The sequence below is a fragment of the Crassostrea angulata genome, chromosome 2 (assembly GCF_025612915.1).
Source record: "Crassostrea angulata isolate pt1a10 chromosome 2, ASM2561291v2, whole genome shotgun sequence".
Taxonomy (NCBI): domain Eukaryota; kingdom Metazoa; phylum Mollusca; class Bivalvia; order Ostreida; family Ostreidae; genus Magallana; species Magallana angulata.
The window spans coordinates 45,377,901-45,394,714 of record NC_069112.1 but is presented as its reverse complement, the minus strand read 5'-3'; the positions used below and the strand labels follow the sequence as shown (position 1 = coordinate 45,394,714).

General features: G+C 33.1%; 1 protein-coding gene across 2 annotated transcripts; it reads right to left on the bottom strand.

Moving 5' to 3' along the window:
* Positions 1–121: 121 nt before the first annotated feature.
* On the bottom strand, positions 122–15,089 carry LOC128171979 (uncharacterized). 2 transcript variants are annotated; one of them, XM_052837755.1, is made up of 15 exons: positions 14,847–15,089; positions 9,100–9,201; positions 8,296–8,604; positions 7,696–7,837; positions 7,259–7,365; positions 6,206–6,514; positions 5,690–6,001; positions 5,282–5,347; positions 4,833–5,030; positions 4,274–4,474; positions 2,670–2,828; positions 1,895–2,265; positions 1,540–1,630; positions 1,023–1,102; positions 122–459 (listed from the first exon to the last, which is right to left on the bottom strand). In XM_052837755.1, exons 2-15 carry the CDS (start codon positions 9,182–9,184, stop codon positions 406–408), a joined length of 2,484 nt encoding a protein of 827 aa, XP_052693715.1. In that variant the 5' UTR covers positions 9,185–9,201; positions 14,847–15,089; the 3' UTR covers positions 122–405. The 2 variants fall into 2 exon arrangements, with proteins under 2 accessions (XP_052693715.1, XP_052693716.1); XM_052837756.1 differs by lacking the exon at positions 14,847–15,089 and adding an exon at positions 11,312–11,448.
* Between the last annotated feature and the right edge of the window lie 1,725 nt (positions 15,090–16,814).

Genomic DNA, 16,814 nt, shown 5'->3' with positions numbered 1-16,814 from the left:
CTAACAAAAGAGATGATATGTAATTCTTAATTTGTTGTCACAAAGCTGAATAACACATTTTTTTAAGAAATATTATACACATACAATAAAAAAACAGGGACACAAAGTCATTTTTAAAAAGAAATTATTCATAAGAGTACCATACTTATTTCGATACAATCTATCAATTAAAACAACAAAGTACAAAAGACATAAATCCAAAGTAAATATTGAGACTGATAGCTTGCATTAATATGCTCACTTTGAAGTGTCACATACGTATGCATTTTTGGATTTACAAATACAGATTCTCGTCCATTTAAGAGGCAATACAATGACGTCATAGGTAATTCCTAACACAAACACAGTGACGTTATCTTCTAGAACACTTTCCTTATACTGCATCTAATATATAATAGGAGCTAGTCAGTTCTGAAGATATTGCTCAACTTCGGTTGGAAGACACATAAACAGCTCAAACTGAAAGCAAAAGAAAAAAGTTCTTTTATTACATGATTTTCAAGATGTTACATTACGTAATTTGCATTTTAAATGATGCTTGGAATTACGGACTTATAATAGTGCAGATTTTGGGAAAAATGTTTTAACTTCGTATTTAATAAAATAGTTAATAATTCATTTAGCTTCTTTTTAAAATTAAAAGAGCAATTTAAATGACAGCATAAACAAGATCAAATTAATAAAATAAAATATTTTTGTTTATGTTTTTATTCATATACTTGTTTTTTAAAATGAAAAAAATAACTCTTATGAAGACATTTCATTCCCATTTCAGAGCGGTTAAAGTACTATGGAATTATTAGAATTCGTAGTGGCTCAGTGTACGTGATATTCTTGGATGCCCTCAACATGTATCTGCATCCTTCACGAAGACAAATTTTGAAAGAATAAGTTTTTATACCGAAACTGAAAACCGACGCATCCACGAAAAAAAATCCCAACGAAAAGGCAAAATCCAACAATCAACGAAAATAGTCCCCACGAATTTAAATGATATTACAGTATATAGAATAAGTACTTACATTGTCCACATAACCGTTGAAGTGGCCGAGCTGACTTCCTGCTCCAATTACAATACCACTCTGTCTACGGAGGATCTTTCCTGTAAAAAAATAAGCACACGTTAAAGTACCCTTCCCTTATTTGTACGAAGTGTATACAGTTTATAACAACTTCTCTTAAGGATTTTGTCACACGATTTTCTTTTTCGTTCCAATCAAACTATATTAATTATTTCTTACTGCTCACCAAGAAAAAAATATGATATACCATTGTTTTTAGTTTGCCACGCTTTGGAATCAATTGCAATCTAATTCGGTTTGTTGCCTTTATAAAAGATTTGTTAATGCCATAAAAATCGTTATGTTTAAAAGGTGATATTACAAAATTTGAAAGCCCTTCAGGTGCCACAGGATTTGTATCACCTGCCAACAAAGTCAAACAATTTGATCACCTGACCAACAAAGTTCAATTCCCGGTGAACTTTGTAACACCGTTGTTTATTTCCGGAATGTATCACCGTCAGTTTTAATGCCTTACCTGTAAGTCCTACATTTGCTTTGACGTTGTTGATGACCGCCACTGCTTGCTCTCCGTTGAATACGAAGATTACCTTATTCACAGCACCTTTCTGTTTGAGAAATAACATTGTTAAAGGTTTTGACATGAATTATACCTTTTATTGAATTTTAAGGATTGCACTCCATGACATTAGATATACTTTTTTTGAAATTAATAATGATGTATCTTTGTTTTGGTTTTTTTTCTTTTTTTATATAAAGTGTATCAAAATCTGTTGAAAAAAAATAAATTTGAAGGGAAAAACATTTAACTATTTGCTGGTATTTAGGCAAATAAAATAAAGGTTCATATCGCCGGTAAAGCTTACACCTACCGTGTAGGGAACAATGAACTCGGCCTTAGCGTCTGTGGTTTCCAGGCCGAAAATAACAGCGCTGATCTTTTTATCGACGATCATAGAAATGGTGGCCTCTTCTTGGTAGGAGAAGATACAGTTTGTCACCAACGCCTGCTGTTCAGCGCCACCTGGCTGATCCTGAAACTCAAGCCTGATAACGAGGCTCTGTTGGAAATCGGCGTTGGAGAACCGGTACAGGTTGATCATTCCGGATCCATTGAATCTGGCCATTTTTAGAGACGGGTCGACGTCGACGTATTCGTACGTGACGGTAATGTGGTTGGTGGAAGAATCCTTGTACGGGCTGGCCGGATCGTCGAAGGTCATGATGACTTCCGGTTTACATTCTAAATGACATTTCAAATAAAAAAAATTGAAATTGTACCAAAATATTCCAGTTTTATCAATAATAACACAATACAAAATTCTGAAAACTGATCGGTTTGCTGAGAGTATTTTTTATCACTTTAGTACATTAAATATCAGTTTCAATTTCATTTTTGATAATATAAAATGTTTTCTTATTTAATAATAATAATTTAAAAATATAAAGAATGCAAGAAATGGGTAAATCATATCATTATTTTAATAAGGTTTCTTTGAAAACACAGAAAGTTATTTTTAACTAGTTTTTTTTTTATGGATAAGGCTTTTTCGTAAGGGTTTTGCGCCCTGTAGAGACGTTGCACATCTTTGTTTGCAATAATACATTCTCTAAATGAAAAAAATAACAAATGTCAATATTTCTTACCGTCAAGGTTTGAGGATGGCAGAATTTCAATGAGTTTTGTACAACCACAGTCCGCCGCCACGAAGGCCGTTCCCAATGGACAGTGCATAGAGACATTGCCAGCGGGCGCCATCTGTATAAACTTCTTTTCGTCAGTCAAATCGGCGAAGTTGGTGCAAACTAAACAGAAAATGAACCATTATACATTTATATTTTTCTACCGATGTATTTGTTTTATGATCAGCTGATGTACTTCGATTATTATTTTTCAAAAACAGATCGAAAGAATAGTAAAACGATTTTTTTATTATTTGATTTATTGTGGTTTCTATTAACTGAAATGTGAAACTAGAGGAACATTGATATCGTTTTTCATTCGCAAAAGAAATATTGTAGTACTAGTAAGCATATTTCTACCTGCTAGAATTTGTCATCATTACAATATGATATATGCCAATCACATACTTTACTCATAAGATCAAAACTGTATAACGCAAAAAACTTGAGCCCCTACACAACTAAAGAAACACATGTATGCCAATCAAGGATCAAAACTGATTAACGTCAAAAAGAGAGATCCCCTTACGGAACTAGCATAATATTGTTCTATATTTGTAAAAGAAGCATATATATAATATTCTAGTCCTACAAACGAATTTAGCTTGACAGTAAATATATCGGTGGTCTTTTATCCGTAGTGACCGTGCTATGTGTCTGTCTGCAGTAAATCACGTGATGTGGCCCGTTGCGGCCATGTTTATTGAGGAAATGCCAAATACGTGTACATGTCATTTATGTAAGTGCAGAGAGTTCCGACAAAACAAGACTTTGTACACTATTTTGTTTTAAGGAAATCGCTTGATACATGTATATTGAAGTTACAGTGTATTTTGAACGTTATACGTTGAAGGAAGCTAAAAATAGTTATTAAAAAACAAATATAAAGCATTAATTTTAAAACAGTGTTACATATTTTTTTTTCAATGTTTATTAGAACACCAAAAACCAGTTTATTTGAATTTTACTCGAAAAATAAAAAAAAAAACAAATAAAATAAAATCATGATACGTGAACTCTTTATTTTCTACGAATGGCTACATTTTATTATTTCAGTCAGAGATCATAGATACATGTATATGATTTGTTTTCACTTAATTAATAAACACTTTTTCTTTAAACGACCGATTTATTACTCCCCATCAACTCAATACGTCTATTTTAGATACTGCAAACGATATGCAATGTCACGTGAAAAAATAATTGCGAAAGACTCACTGGATTTCACACGTTCACATTTCTTTTAATTATATAATTTGTTTCTTAGTTTACGCTCTAACTGAACGCTCAAACACTCGCTCGTTTTCAAAATCGAAAAGCAGTAACAATACTTATGCGCTTTTCGTGATGCTGATTTATAGCTAATTTAAAGTCCTGCTGATATTATTTTTTAACATTAAACATCCCACCAATAAAATATGGGACTCCAAATGCACAAATCCATACTTTTGCTATTACAAACCTACATTTTGCATATAATGGGAGTTTGATCTTAATTATGTAATTTGGCACATTGGAAAACAAAAAGGGAAGAAAAAAAAATAAAAAACTAAAAGAAAGATACTTACCGGTGGGAGACACAATCCTATTATCTTTCGGGGGACACTCCGACAGACATGAGGGGTCAGTGGTGCAGCCTACCCCCTGGACGTAAGCTCTGCTGTTTGTGGGGCAACAGGAAGCTACAGCAGTTCCGTTCAGGCATGCCCAGAAGGCGCTGCAGAATCCGGTCATGGCTAAAGTTCCGGCGAGTTTTCCAGCACAAGGATCTATAAAATATAAATCGAAAAATATGAAAATGCAAAAAATTGACTTTTCAGGTCTTAAAGTGTTTTAGTTATTCTTGTTTTAAAGTTTTTTTTTCAAAATGCGTTTTATTCGTTTGAAGTAAGAATGTTTGTTGAGTTTAGAATTCTTAAAATACTTTAAATACATAACAAATCGCGGGAAAAAAATCCTAAAACATTAAAGAAGATATTTTAAAATATTTATAGCCCCTTATTATCAATAGATTTCAATTTTATTCTACACATAGCGTCCATGTATCTTGGTGAAGTTATTCAAAATGCTTGGTGATTATTCATAATCATTTTTAATTTGAAATCCATATTTCAGCATTTTACTCACTATCTGCACAGTAGACTTCGTGGGAAGGCTGGCAGGTCAGGTGATTCAAATTCCAGAACTGACCCCAGGGGCACACATGTGTGAACTCAAGAGCATTTCCGTCGGCGTCGGGCAACATTTGAACAAACTTGGTACAATCTCCTGGAACGGATTTGTAGCCCCAGTTTCGGCCGATGATACAATTAGGGCACAGCTCGGCTAATAAAACGATTCCAACAAGTAAAATATGTGAAATGGAACAATTTTTTTGACATTTTATCTTTAATTTTTAAATGTTTTTGCTATTCATAATTTTTCAACTGAAAAAAAATTGCCTTGTTATTATTTTTCTCTGAATTTTTTCTGTATTTATCCTGATAGGTCTAGCATAAGGGGTTTTCTTCGACGTTTTTTGTATAAGAAAAATTTTTAGAACGCGATTTTGAAAATGGAACAAAAACAATACATACGAGGAATTGAGTTGATTCTGTCCGTTGTGAGTGGCAATCCAGGGGTTGTGGGTGCATTTGTGGGCCCTGGCACAATACAGAAGCACATCGTTTATATTAATAAAAAATATATAACTTAATGCATGTATTCCAAAAAATTACATATTGTATTTGTGAAATCATTGTTAATTAAAAAGGAAAAAGCATTGAAAAAAGTGTAACTAGCAATTGTTAAATTGTGTAATTGTGGTTTCAAAATGAAAAGTTTAATTTATAATTTTCTATATATTAGACATATAAACATCTTTCGGCATCATTTTTCTTTCGTTGTAAATCAATGCATTGTTAAAATGCAGCGTTGTCAGCACTCAAATAACCGCACATTATAGACATCTATATGGAATTTTTTTTAAAGGCAAAAAATTATACCTCCTGTCACTATGAGGTTAATCTGGTTGCTAGTCACTTCTCCGAGAGGCGTAGTCACTACTAACTGGTAATTAGTCTCATCCGTGAAATCGACGCCATTAATCACCAACACTGGATTTGTGATAGAGTTGGAACTTCCGGTGTATTTGCCGGAAGTGCCGACGACGTTGATGTCGTAAGCGGCGCCATTGCTGTACACCTTCTGCCATCTGACAGAGGAAATTTGGATTGTGCTGGAGATAATGGCGGAAAGGCTGACCCTGCTTCCGAATCCCACGATGGAATTTCCGCTGATCGTAATGCTTGGGAGTTCTTGCAAAATAATTTATAATACGTAAATTGTGAAGTTCTAACCGTTTTCCAATGCATTTTTTTTTATTTTATGACAAAATAAAGATAGACTATAGACATTTTCTTGAAGCCTTAAAGTGAAAATGAATTATAATAGAGGAACCTGTACATCTTAAATAATTTAATTTTAACTAATAATGGTATGTATTTAGTTTTTTTATTTACCAACTATGCTAAGACTGAGTCCATTGCTAGTTGTCTCCCCTGCTGCATTTGAAACAACAAGCCGATAGACGGCGCCATCGTTATAGTTAGCGTTGTTGATAACGAGCCTGGGGTTTAGAGTTGACACAGTACTTCCGCTGTATTTCCCGGACGCCGAGGAAATGTCTATATCAGTAGCGACCCCGTTAACGGACAACTTCTGCCATTTCATGGATGTGACGGCGGAGGTGGTGCTAATGGTGGCTGTTAGGACTATACTTCCGCCCAGAAGAACGGTGGAGCCGCCAGATAAAATAATCACGGGGGGCGCTGCAAGACAAATTAAAAAATAATATGTTAAAAGGTGTGACCGTTTCGAGCTAAAGGCCATCAACTACAATCGAATTTTCACTGATAGTTTGCATCAAGAAATTTGTGCACAGTTAAGTTCGCTTAAGAAACCTATTTATTCGTTACGCTGATGGTAATGCTCTCAGTCCACATAATAACGTGAATTTAGTAAATAAACATTTATGTTTTAAATGGAATCTTCATTATGTTTTTCGATTTAAAATGTTTTGTTTCTTATCAAATCTGAAAACCTCTTTAAAGACGAGATTTCGGTGCAAGATTTATATTGGGTAAGAAAATATACCGTTATCTTGAACCACAATATTCTAGTTGATGTGTTAATTTCAAATTGTAATTTCTGAAATAATCATTATTCCCCCAAATACATGTATATATGATTGAATTTTTTCCGGGTTTAAAATTATTTTGATAAAGTCTATAGAACAAATCATAATAACTTATATTTAGATACCATCTGTATTTGCAAATACATGTGTACCTTATTGAATACTTATTTTAAAATAATTTTTCACAGGATATACATGTATACATATTGTTCGCGAGTCTCTGATCAGAATCAGAACAAAATAGTTTAAAAGCGAGCACTGCATGAAGGCGACTAGTGAGTTTCCTCTTTCGTGTATATAAAATCATCTAGCATAAAAATGATTATAAGATGATTAAACAGATTTGATTATCATATGATAAATAACTTATATTTACCATCACAAACCAAGGGACGTAATGCGTTGTCCACTTCCAGCAGGGAGTCGTTGAAAGAGTTCGACATGAAGACATTGGAGGCCGTGGCAATTGTCTCCAATTCAGCTCTGTTATCAAATAAACAAACATATGCATGTACAGAGGAGAAATGCAATAGTGTAAAAGAGAGAGAGAGAGAGAGAGAGAGAGAGAGAGAGAGAGAGAGAGAGAGAGAGAGAGAGAGAGAGAGAGAGGGGGACGCGAGGGCAAGAGGAGAGGTTAGATGAAAAAGAGAGAGAAGAAACACACTTCATGCTTATAACTGAATAATGATAACATTAAAAGAAAGATCAAAAGATTAGAACATTAAACTTTTTTTTGAGGGGGGGGGGGGGGGGGGGGGGGGGCTAGTTCTGATAAACATGCCCCTTTTTTATACGAATAACCACGTGACCTACTGGAATATGTTGGATCCGAATCCGATCGCCATTAGAGTGATGCCCTCCGCCCGGGCTAGCTCCGCCTGGGCCTTGGTCTGCTCTGGTGAAGCGGAACGGCCGTCCGTAATGACCACACCCACCCGATGGACGAATGGACGAGCTGAAATACAAGAATATAAAGGCTGATAACTGTAACCTAAATAATCTTTAGAAATTCTCTGTCATGTCTTACATACCTCGTTCATATTCACAAAAGGTGATACTCGTGAGGATTTTTTAAAATATTTTATTGATTGTGAGTTTCAAATATTCCTGTATTAAACTATTTCTAATAATAGTAATGCTAAATTCTTCATATAGTTGTGCATGTATTATCTGGTGTGTGGACAGGTTTCTGAAAGCTAAACAATTCCAAAACAAAAAGGCTAACTTTTTTAAATATTGATAGGCATATGTATTGGTTTAATTAAGAAAAGGCATTTTAGTTGAAGAAGATAATTTTTTTTTTTAAACCACAAATAGTAATAAGAAGAATCTCCGCTAGAGAGAAATGACTATAAAACAAATTTATTCATTTCAAAAAAAAATTATAACTAAAAAAATTGTACAGTTACTTACAACTCTCTGTTTGGAACATCTGCCGCATAGCCTCTAAAGCTCGAGCAGTTCCGGTTCCGGATTTCGGATGCGCAAGATTCTCGATTCTTGCCGCCAAAAGATATTTGTTGTAGGTGGATCCAAGTCTAATGGTGTCTGCTGGGTATGTCCCGAAAACAATGACACCGATTCTTGTAAAGTTTTCCTCCACGGGGTAACTCAACAAAAGATTGTTCACAAACTTTTTCATGCTTTTAAAATCTTCATCTTTGAGGCTCTCAGAGCCGTCCAGAACGAACACTATATCTGATGGGACTCTACAGTTAAGTTCTGAAAAAAATGTTAAAGAAAAATAATTGATGGATTGATTTTGGTAAAAAACAAAATTAATTTATGATAAATACATGAATGGATTTCGTAAAGAAGTGTTTTAGTAAAATATTATTAAATATTTCAATGTCTCGAATTTTTTTCTCTATATCATGTTTTATTTATTTTGTTCATTTACGTAAAAAAAAGAGAAAAAGATTTCAATATATGCCTGTAACTCTCTTTCTATCTTTTGTCCACTCTCAAAATTTCAAAACCTCTCTCTCTCTCTCTCTCTCTCTCTCTCTCTCTCTCTCTCTCTCTCTCTCTCTCTCTCTCTCTCTCTCTCTCTCTCTCTCTCTCTCTTAAAATGCTTAACTCTCTCGTGTAAAATAGGCATTCGTGGTTTTGAAGAGAAAAGTAGAGAATAAGAGAGTGAGCGATAGAGAAAGAGAGCTGGTAAGAGAAATGTCAATATGAAACTCATTTATTCGGTACTTCGAACACAATACTTACGTTGGGATGATGATAAATAGATGATCTGTATGAAGACGAACAGACTGCCAAGAGTCTGGAGCCATGAGGACCGCCACTGGAACATGATGAAGACGGGCGGATCTAAATAACAAAAATAATGCACACATATAATAAATGAATTCGGCCGAAGGGAATGCAGAAATAAAATTAGATGAACGGGCGGATCTAAACAGCAAAATGAATGCACACATATAATGGATAAAGACGGGCGGATCTAAACAGTAAAATGAATGCACACATATAATGGATAATTTAAAAATACAATGTGATAATTTTAGACCAATTTCAATTAATGAGTAAATTTTCTTAGTGTAGTTCTTTCATAAAGCACGTGAATTCTAATTTGTTTAAATTACTCAGAACAGTGGTTTCATTTTTAAAGTTATTAAAAGCAAAAAAACAAGGTGCTCAGAAAAAAAGGAGGGAGGAGTATGAAAATAATCATTGACATTTGACAAAATATCTGTTTACTGAGGTGAATAGATCTATTATTTATCTATATCTGCTTTGCTACAGGCAAGATCTATAGGTTCTCAAAAGTAAGATAAAAATACGCTCGCGACCGCTCCTAATCAGATATTTCTATAGAGAAAAAAAAGCCAGAGGGTAAAACTTAAAGTTCACACAATGCATGATGGGTAGTTACGCGTGAGTTCGGTGGTTAGACGACAGGTCTCTCGAGACTTCGGAGCTAGGTACATCTGGTTCACCAATGCGTTTTATGTCACGGTCAAATGAATGCGGTTGGAATACCAATGGATATAGCGCTATTTTGTGCAACCAGAAAACAGATTGCATGCGTAAGTCGTCGACATTTAAAGGCCATCTAGCTTTGACCACTAGGGTAATACAGATTTAGGTATAAGTTTTCTGTACAGTGATTTCCATGGTTTTGTGGGAATAAATTATTTACTTATGAGCAAATATTGTCAGACCTCATAACAACATATCGTTCATTATGATTATATACATGACCAAGTACCCATAAATTATTCTTTATGTCTAGAATAAAACTATTGACATTTGTTATTAAAAAGGATGCCATTGACAAACTTTTAGTTTTTCAAATGGTTGGCATTCTGGGTGGGGCAGGGGGTGGGGTGGAGGAGATTGTTTGGTGGGGTTTGTTTGTTTGTTTTGTTTTTTTTTGGGGGGGGGGAATGGAGGGGGAAGGGGGGGGTGGATAGCGGGGTTGTTGGGTTTTAAGGGTTTTGTTTTGGAAATTTTGTGTAAAAAATCATACTATACCTTATTAAAGTAATAAAATCATGTCAATAAAACTACTAGTAATTAATTTAGCAACACAACCTTTAACAAGCAAAAAACACGGACGACATAATAAACAACGTACTATCCTTGTCCAATATGGTGGCTGTATATAAATAAAACAATGCTTATAACCTAAGGATAACAAAAACAACAATATACCATTTGTAAAAAAAAAAAAAAAAATAAACATACCACAAAATTTACAACAAGAAAACAAAATGGAAATGCTGCCAAGTATCCCTCATTGTCCTAAACATTAATTCTAATGTATGATATATAGTTACCAAAAATTTAAAAAGATATTGAAAGTGCAACCATTTGTTCCTGTGAAGTCAGATCTTCCGCGAGTAAAATCTATACACATCATGTAAACGCTTTATTTTTAATAAATATCTAAAAATGAAATTGTTTAATAATATTAGATAAACAAAATATTAAATCATATATTAAAATCTCATTACTGTACGATCTATCTAAATAAGTTGTCAATTTTGCTTGTACACTTCTTTAACAATTCTGACTTACTAAAAAGGTAAACAATTATAATCAACATACAATGTAATTGAGCAAAACATTGCCTTAGTTGATGTCAAATCATTTCAAATACATCTGAAATACGTTTGATAAATGTTTTTTATGTTTAGAAATCTTTTTTAAAAATTGTCATCTCAAGCAACTTTATCAAAATGACACCATTACAGTGGCACTATTTAAAAGTGAAAAGTGAAAGTGAAAATAATTGGAAACTCAGAAATAGTAGATGTAACCAACTAAAGCAATGACCACCATTCTTATATCCATTGACTTACATGACAGACGAACATGTGTTTACACACCTATTAATCAATGTATTGATCATTTGATAAAAACCAATGAATGAAAAAGCCACCCTTCAATCAAAAAAAAAAGAAAAAAAACTTACGGATTAAAATATCAACTTTTGGCCTTGAATGAAAAGTCCATTAATTTCCGTTCCATAATGTTTGAAAGTACGCAATCTTTCTCCGGGACATAGCGGTTATTAATATGAATATGATTTGGTCAAAACATCAAAACCCATAAATCGCAGAAAGTGGATACGGATCATTAACCCTGACATACAGGTTTAATCAAGCGTGACTGAAAAATCTGACTGACCCCTCCATTTGACCGTGGACTTTAATTAATCATGCAACGAGATACAACTATTCGTGTAACTTGACGCGTTAAGTGATGACAGGACAATTATTAAATATGGATGGAATGCAGGTCGTATATTTTAAGCAATGTCAGTCATCAATGCTTTACATGCATTATGTCTGATACGTTCGGGCTCGAGATAAACCATTAATATGATCGGGCTCGAAGCATTCGGTTTTCAAATATATGAAATACATATTTTATTTAAATATTTTCCGCTAAGTTTAGAAAAAAAATTATATTGGAGAGAAACCATATCCAAGTAAACACACAATAATTAGCTTAAGTGTTTAAAAATACTTAGATACATGTATGTTTATCTTTAAAAGATTGAAATCTACAAAACCGACAACCTGAATATATGTTTTAATATTTTTGAATAGAATTATGAAAGAAAGTGTCATATACAAATGCAAAAATTCCCATACAGGACATTGGCGACAAAAAAGATAAAAGCCATCTTTAGCTTGACAGCTAGCTTGATGCTTTCCTTTTTTCTTTTCTTTTTTATCTTGCAGAGAATCACATTGGTTAGGTATGAACAATAATGACAGCTCTAAGATTCCAGGTTTTTACAGGTGCTAGGTACATGATTGGACGCACAATTTACTACCTACATCAAACAAACACCCACGCCATATACAGAAAACTACCAGACAACCCCCATCCCTTCCCCGATCCTTCCCCCTTACCCCCTTTGCTTATTTAGATAAATTGGTTTTTTTGTTCATATCGATTTATTTCAACATTTTATTTAAAAAAATATATAATCATATACTTATTATAAATTTTGGCGAGCTAAAGCATTACAAATATAATATTATAGCACTTCGTAATAGATAAACGTTTACTACACCACAAAAATATTGATTTTTTAAAGTCTAACCTAAATTTTCTTTTATTAAAATCCCAATTTATGTTTACACTAGCCTATGGCAAACAGAACTGTTGAGTTCCTCTGCGCAAGAGAAATCATTAAAAGTTGAGGGAAAGCTTTAAGGGGGCTGAACAGTCGTGGTCAATTTTAGGATATTTTTGTCTTCTTTATAATAAGAGCTCTGAATAAAGATATAGGAAAATTCCCAAAATATAAATTTAAAATATATTTTGATTTTTTTTCATAACAATAGTTTATTACTTAAAAAAAAACATCTTTTAAAAAATTTAAGGAAAGTCTTACAATTTGGTGACCATCAAACCTCCTTAAATTAGAATTCTAGGTCAAACATCGTACTAAACATAGTGCGTTCCTTGTTCAATGAGGATACACATTTTCACATTCGTAAATCATTGAGTTAATAAACTTGATGAAACATATAGGTCAAACAAGCTCAAACGAATTGCGACTTCATAAAATCTGAATGTTTTTTATGCTTGATACCGTACGAGTCCCGACATTTTGCTATAAATGTCTTTGGCGGCCATGACTGATATAGTCCAGACCGAACGAGATTTGTTACGGAATCGGTGATGGGACAGTATGGTGAATGACGTCACAGTGGTTGGAATTATGAAATCTCTAGACTGAATAAATATTGTAAAATGCCTGTAATTTGTACTCCAATAAATGATTCCAGACAACTCATTTGATGGTGACCAAACTTTATTCAAATCTTAAAAAAAATATTAGGATAAGATATAATAAAAATTATCAAAATTTGATATGCATTTTCTATTATTTATCGCGCATTTGCGATAAGACGAACGTTATTTTTAAAAAAAAAAACCGGACTAATTTGTTTTTATAAATACACAGTGCATCTCTGTTATTTTTGTGATTCCAGATGCCTAACGTGATTCTCTCGCTTTGAGCTTTTAATTTAGAAAGATGACTCTAAACGTATAGAACTAAATAATGATTATAAACTGACACTCCTCCAAAACATTTAAATTAGTAGCCACTTTTTCAGCAAATAGCTTAACAAGCATCAGCAGTCATCAGACAAGAAAGACATAATTTGGATTGCCAACTCAACTGTTAACGGATTCAGATTATACAACTATTGTGTCTCGAGATGAAAACATTCATGTAACAACTTTCAAGACTTTTTAAAACCAGACAGGTTAAAACGCCGAAGGGTGTGGGTTAATGTCCGAGATATTCCGATAGGTGTTCACGGGGTAGCGTAATCTCGCGAGATCTGAATCGCCTGAATCGTTTCGGTATTATCTCTGTCTTTTTCCACGGTTCATTAGAAAATGCTTAGTTAACGGAATACTAACTTTCGATGTTTCCATTTTACGCAACATTATGTCATGGAATTAGGGTAAACGCGTCTTTGACATTGTCTGGAGAAAAAATTAGGTTAAAGCCTCAATTGAATATTTTACGAAGACAAAACTGGCCTGAAATAAATCACTAAGATTTAAATAATGTCTTTATATTATCTAACAATTTTATGAAAAATGTAAAAAAAAAATAAAAAAAAAAATCCAATGAATATTACATAAAGTCTGATTAAGATTAATCGTTCAATCTCTGTCGTATAAGTTCATAGTTATCATATTTGTGGAAACACCAGAACAAGCAAACTTAAGAAAATTGACCTCAGATCCCCAATTCTTTTACCACGATGCGATAAAAAGTATAGCATTATTTCGCCCAAAGTATAAAATCTGCTTCGTTATGTGTTCTTTACATGTGTGTTACACTACGCCAGTCATAAAACGCATAAAAGATGTCAATATTAACAGTCGCATAATCACCGGCCATCATGTTCTATTCTGTTCTTGTCACATTCGGGATTTGTCATTCCCCGTGTCAGGTTTTAGATATTACCAGGCGGCAGAAAACATGATGGAATACACCAATGGAGACAATAATAGATTTTTCTAGCAATTCTTTACATAAAAATATGGATTAAAGATCATCAATCACTTGTTTTACAAATTTCCCCCTGCTTAAAAATTTTCAACATACATGTATAGCTTTAAATAAGAAAAAAATAGCTGTTTAGTGCAAATTATTATTACAATTTCGCGTTTTTCCTACCTTAAAAAAAAAAATTCATTTGAAAAATAAAAAAAAAAGTTCTTGCAACACTAAATTTACACCAATGAATCTGTTACATCCACATGTGAAAAAAAATTATTATTAAAATACGGGGTTTTCTTTTAACTCGTATCAAAGTTTCAAAAAAAAAATATTGATGATGGACATACCTTCAGTAAGAGTATGAACAGAATTTGTAAAAAGAAATTTTATAACATTTTTTTTTATCTTTCTCTATACTGTTATATTCTTTAAAATATCTTTGTTTAGAATGGGTATATCTTACCTTTGAAACACTTCAAAAGGGAACCAAAAAAATCACAAGTATATACTGTCCACTAGTTGCTTCAAAGTTTACACCCGTAATGAATGCTCAATGCCCTGTGAATTCTAACTGACCAAATCATTTTTGTCTCGAAGTTATTCAATTTTGTCCGCACCACAGGTTTACACCCTTTTGTAATCTTATCCGACATCAGTTGCTTCAAGCATCAGATGGAAGTGCTCAGAGCGACATCACACGAGCGTTTGTCCACATGGCCTATACACAAGTGACCGTTGCTGATGGCTATCGCTTGCGAACTGTCATTATCGGTTTAATCATCTCTGTGTCTGACATTCCAAGTTTAGCGGACTGAGTCAGAGCGAGCCACTGTGTACAAGGCTTTTTATTTTTTCTGTAAATATATTTTAGGGCAGGAGGGGTCAATACAATACTATTTTAGATGAATGTTCATTCACATGCAATTTACCAATTTCTTTAATAGTTGTTGGGTTTTTCTTTAATCAAAGTAAACTAAAAACGTTTATGTTGTCGATTATTCCAACAAAAAAAGGAGGTGATAATATACTCGAGCACAGTACTTCATCTATTTCACGCTATATCTACATTTTTAATGGATAGGGATGGCATTTTTTAAAATCAAGTTTTGGATTTAAAAAAAAAAAAATATATTCCATAAGGCGGCGTGAAAAGGCAAGATAAAGAATTAAATAAATCATATTTGTTCGAACAAATTGGCTATTTCCTCGGACGATTTGTTCATTTGTTCCGGCGAATTAAGATTTGTTCGAGCGAAATCGCTATTTGTTCGGACAAATGAGCTATTTGTTTGAACGAATTAGCTATTTGTTTGACATAATTTTGAAACTTACTAGGGCTTTTACATGCACTATTTTTGCCTCGGTTATTATTCTATTATCGTAAAATATTGTGCAATTCAAACTATTTGAAGACTTTCAAGGAAGGATATTTTAACCTTTTAAAATATGACTAATTCAGGGGGCTCCAGCCCCCCCCCCCCTCCCCGTTATACATGTATCCCTGCAATTGTTAAAATAAATGATTGAACACATCGTTTTCTTCCCATCGTCCGTACAGTTTCAAATTTCAAATATTTTAACATCCTTAAAAAAGATATATAAATTTATCAAAGTAAGTTTTGTTTAATAGACATATTGTATACATCGCGATCGATCTAATTTTTTGAAATATTGCTTACTGAATTTCTAACAACTGTATTTATGAGTAATAGTATGTATTTTACGGTGCGCATAAAATGGTACATACAATTGGATCATCAAACACTTGAAAGAATAAAAAAATTTTCGTGGAATCACGGATCTATAAAAAGATGCAACATGTTAAGGTTTTTTTTTTTTTTAAATTATCCTTTATTTCACTAGTACTTAAACAACAATACCCATTTTAAAAAGTCAGATTTCCCGGGTATTAGGAAAGCTGGCATCATGAAAATTATAAAAATAACAAAACAAAAGTAATTTATAACAGGTTTGTCAAACGCTTAACCGTATTTCTAAACATAGATTTTGTTGATTAATTTGACTTTCATTTTTTGGCTTTATCAATGCAATATTCATTATCAAAACAATTCTTAATTCTTTGTCATTATGATTTAAATTTCATATTAAATATTTGGCAACGCATGGTCTTTGTAGGTAAGAGACATCTATGCTTCTATACGCATGGACTCCATATTTTTGAAAATTTGTATCAATACCGGTTAATCCGGATAGATTTGGCCCTTGAGTTATTCATGATAAATATTGTACCTAACTTATTTTTTTTCATTAGTAACTTGTTTTTTTTTTCATAAGCGTTAATTAATCAATTATCAAGCAGGTATAAGTATTCAAAATCCGGATTTTGAATAGGAATAAGTTTCAATTTTGTAATGTATGCGTCCCCCCCCCCCCTAAAAAAATCATTTTTAAATAAAAGCAAGATGTGAGG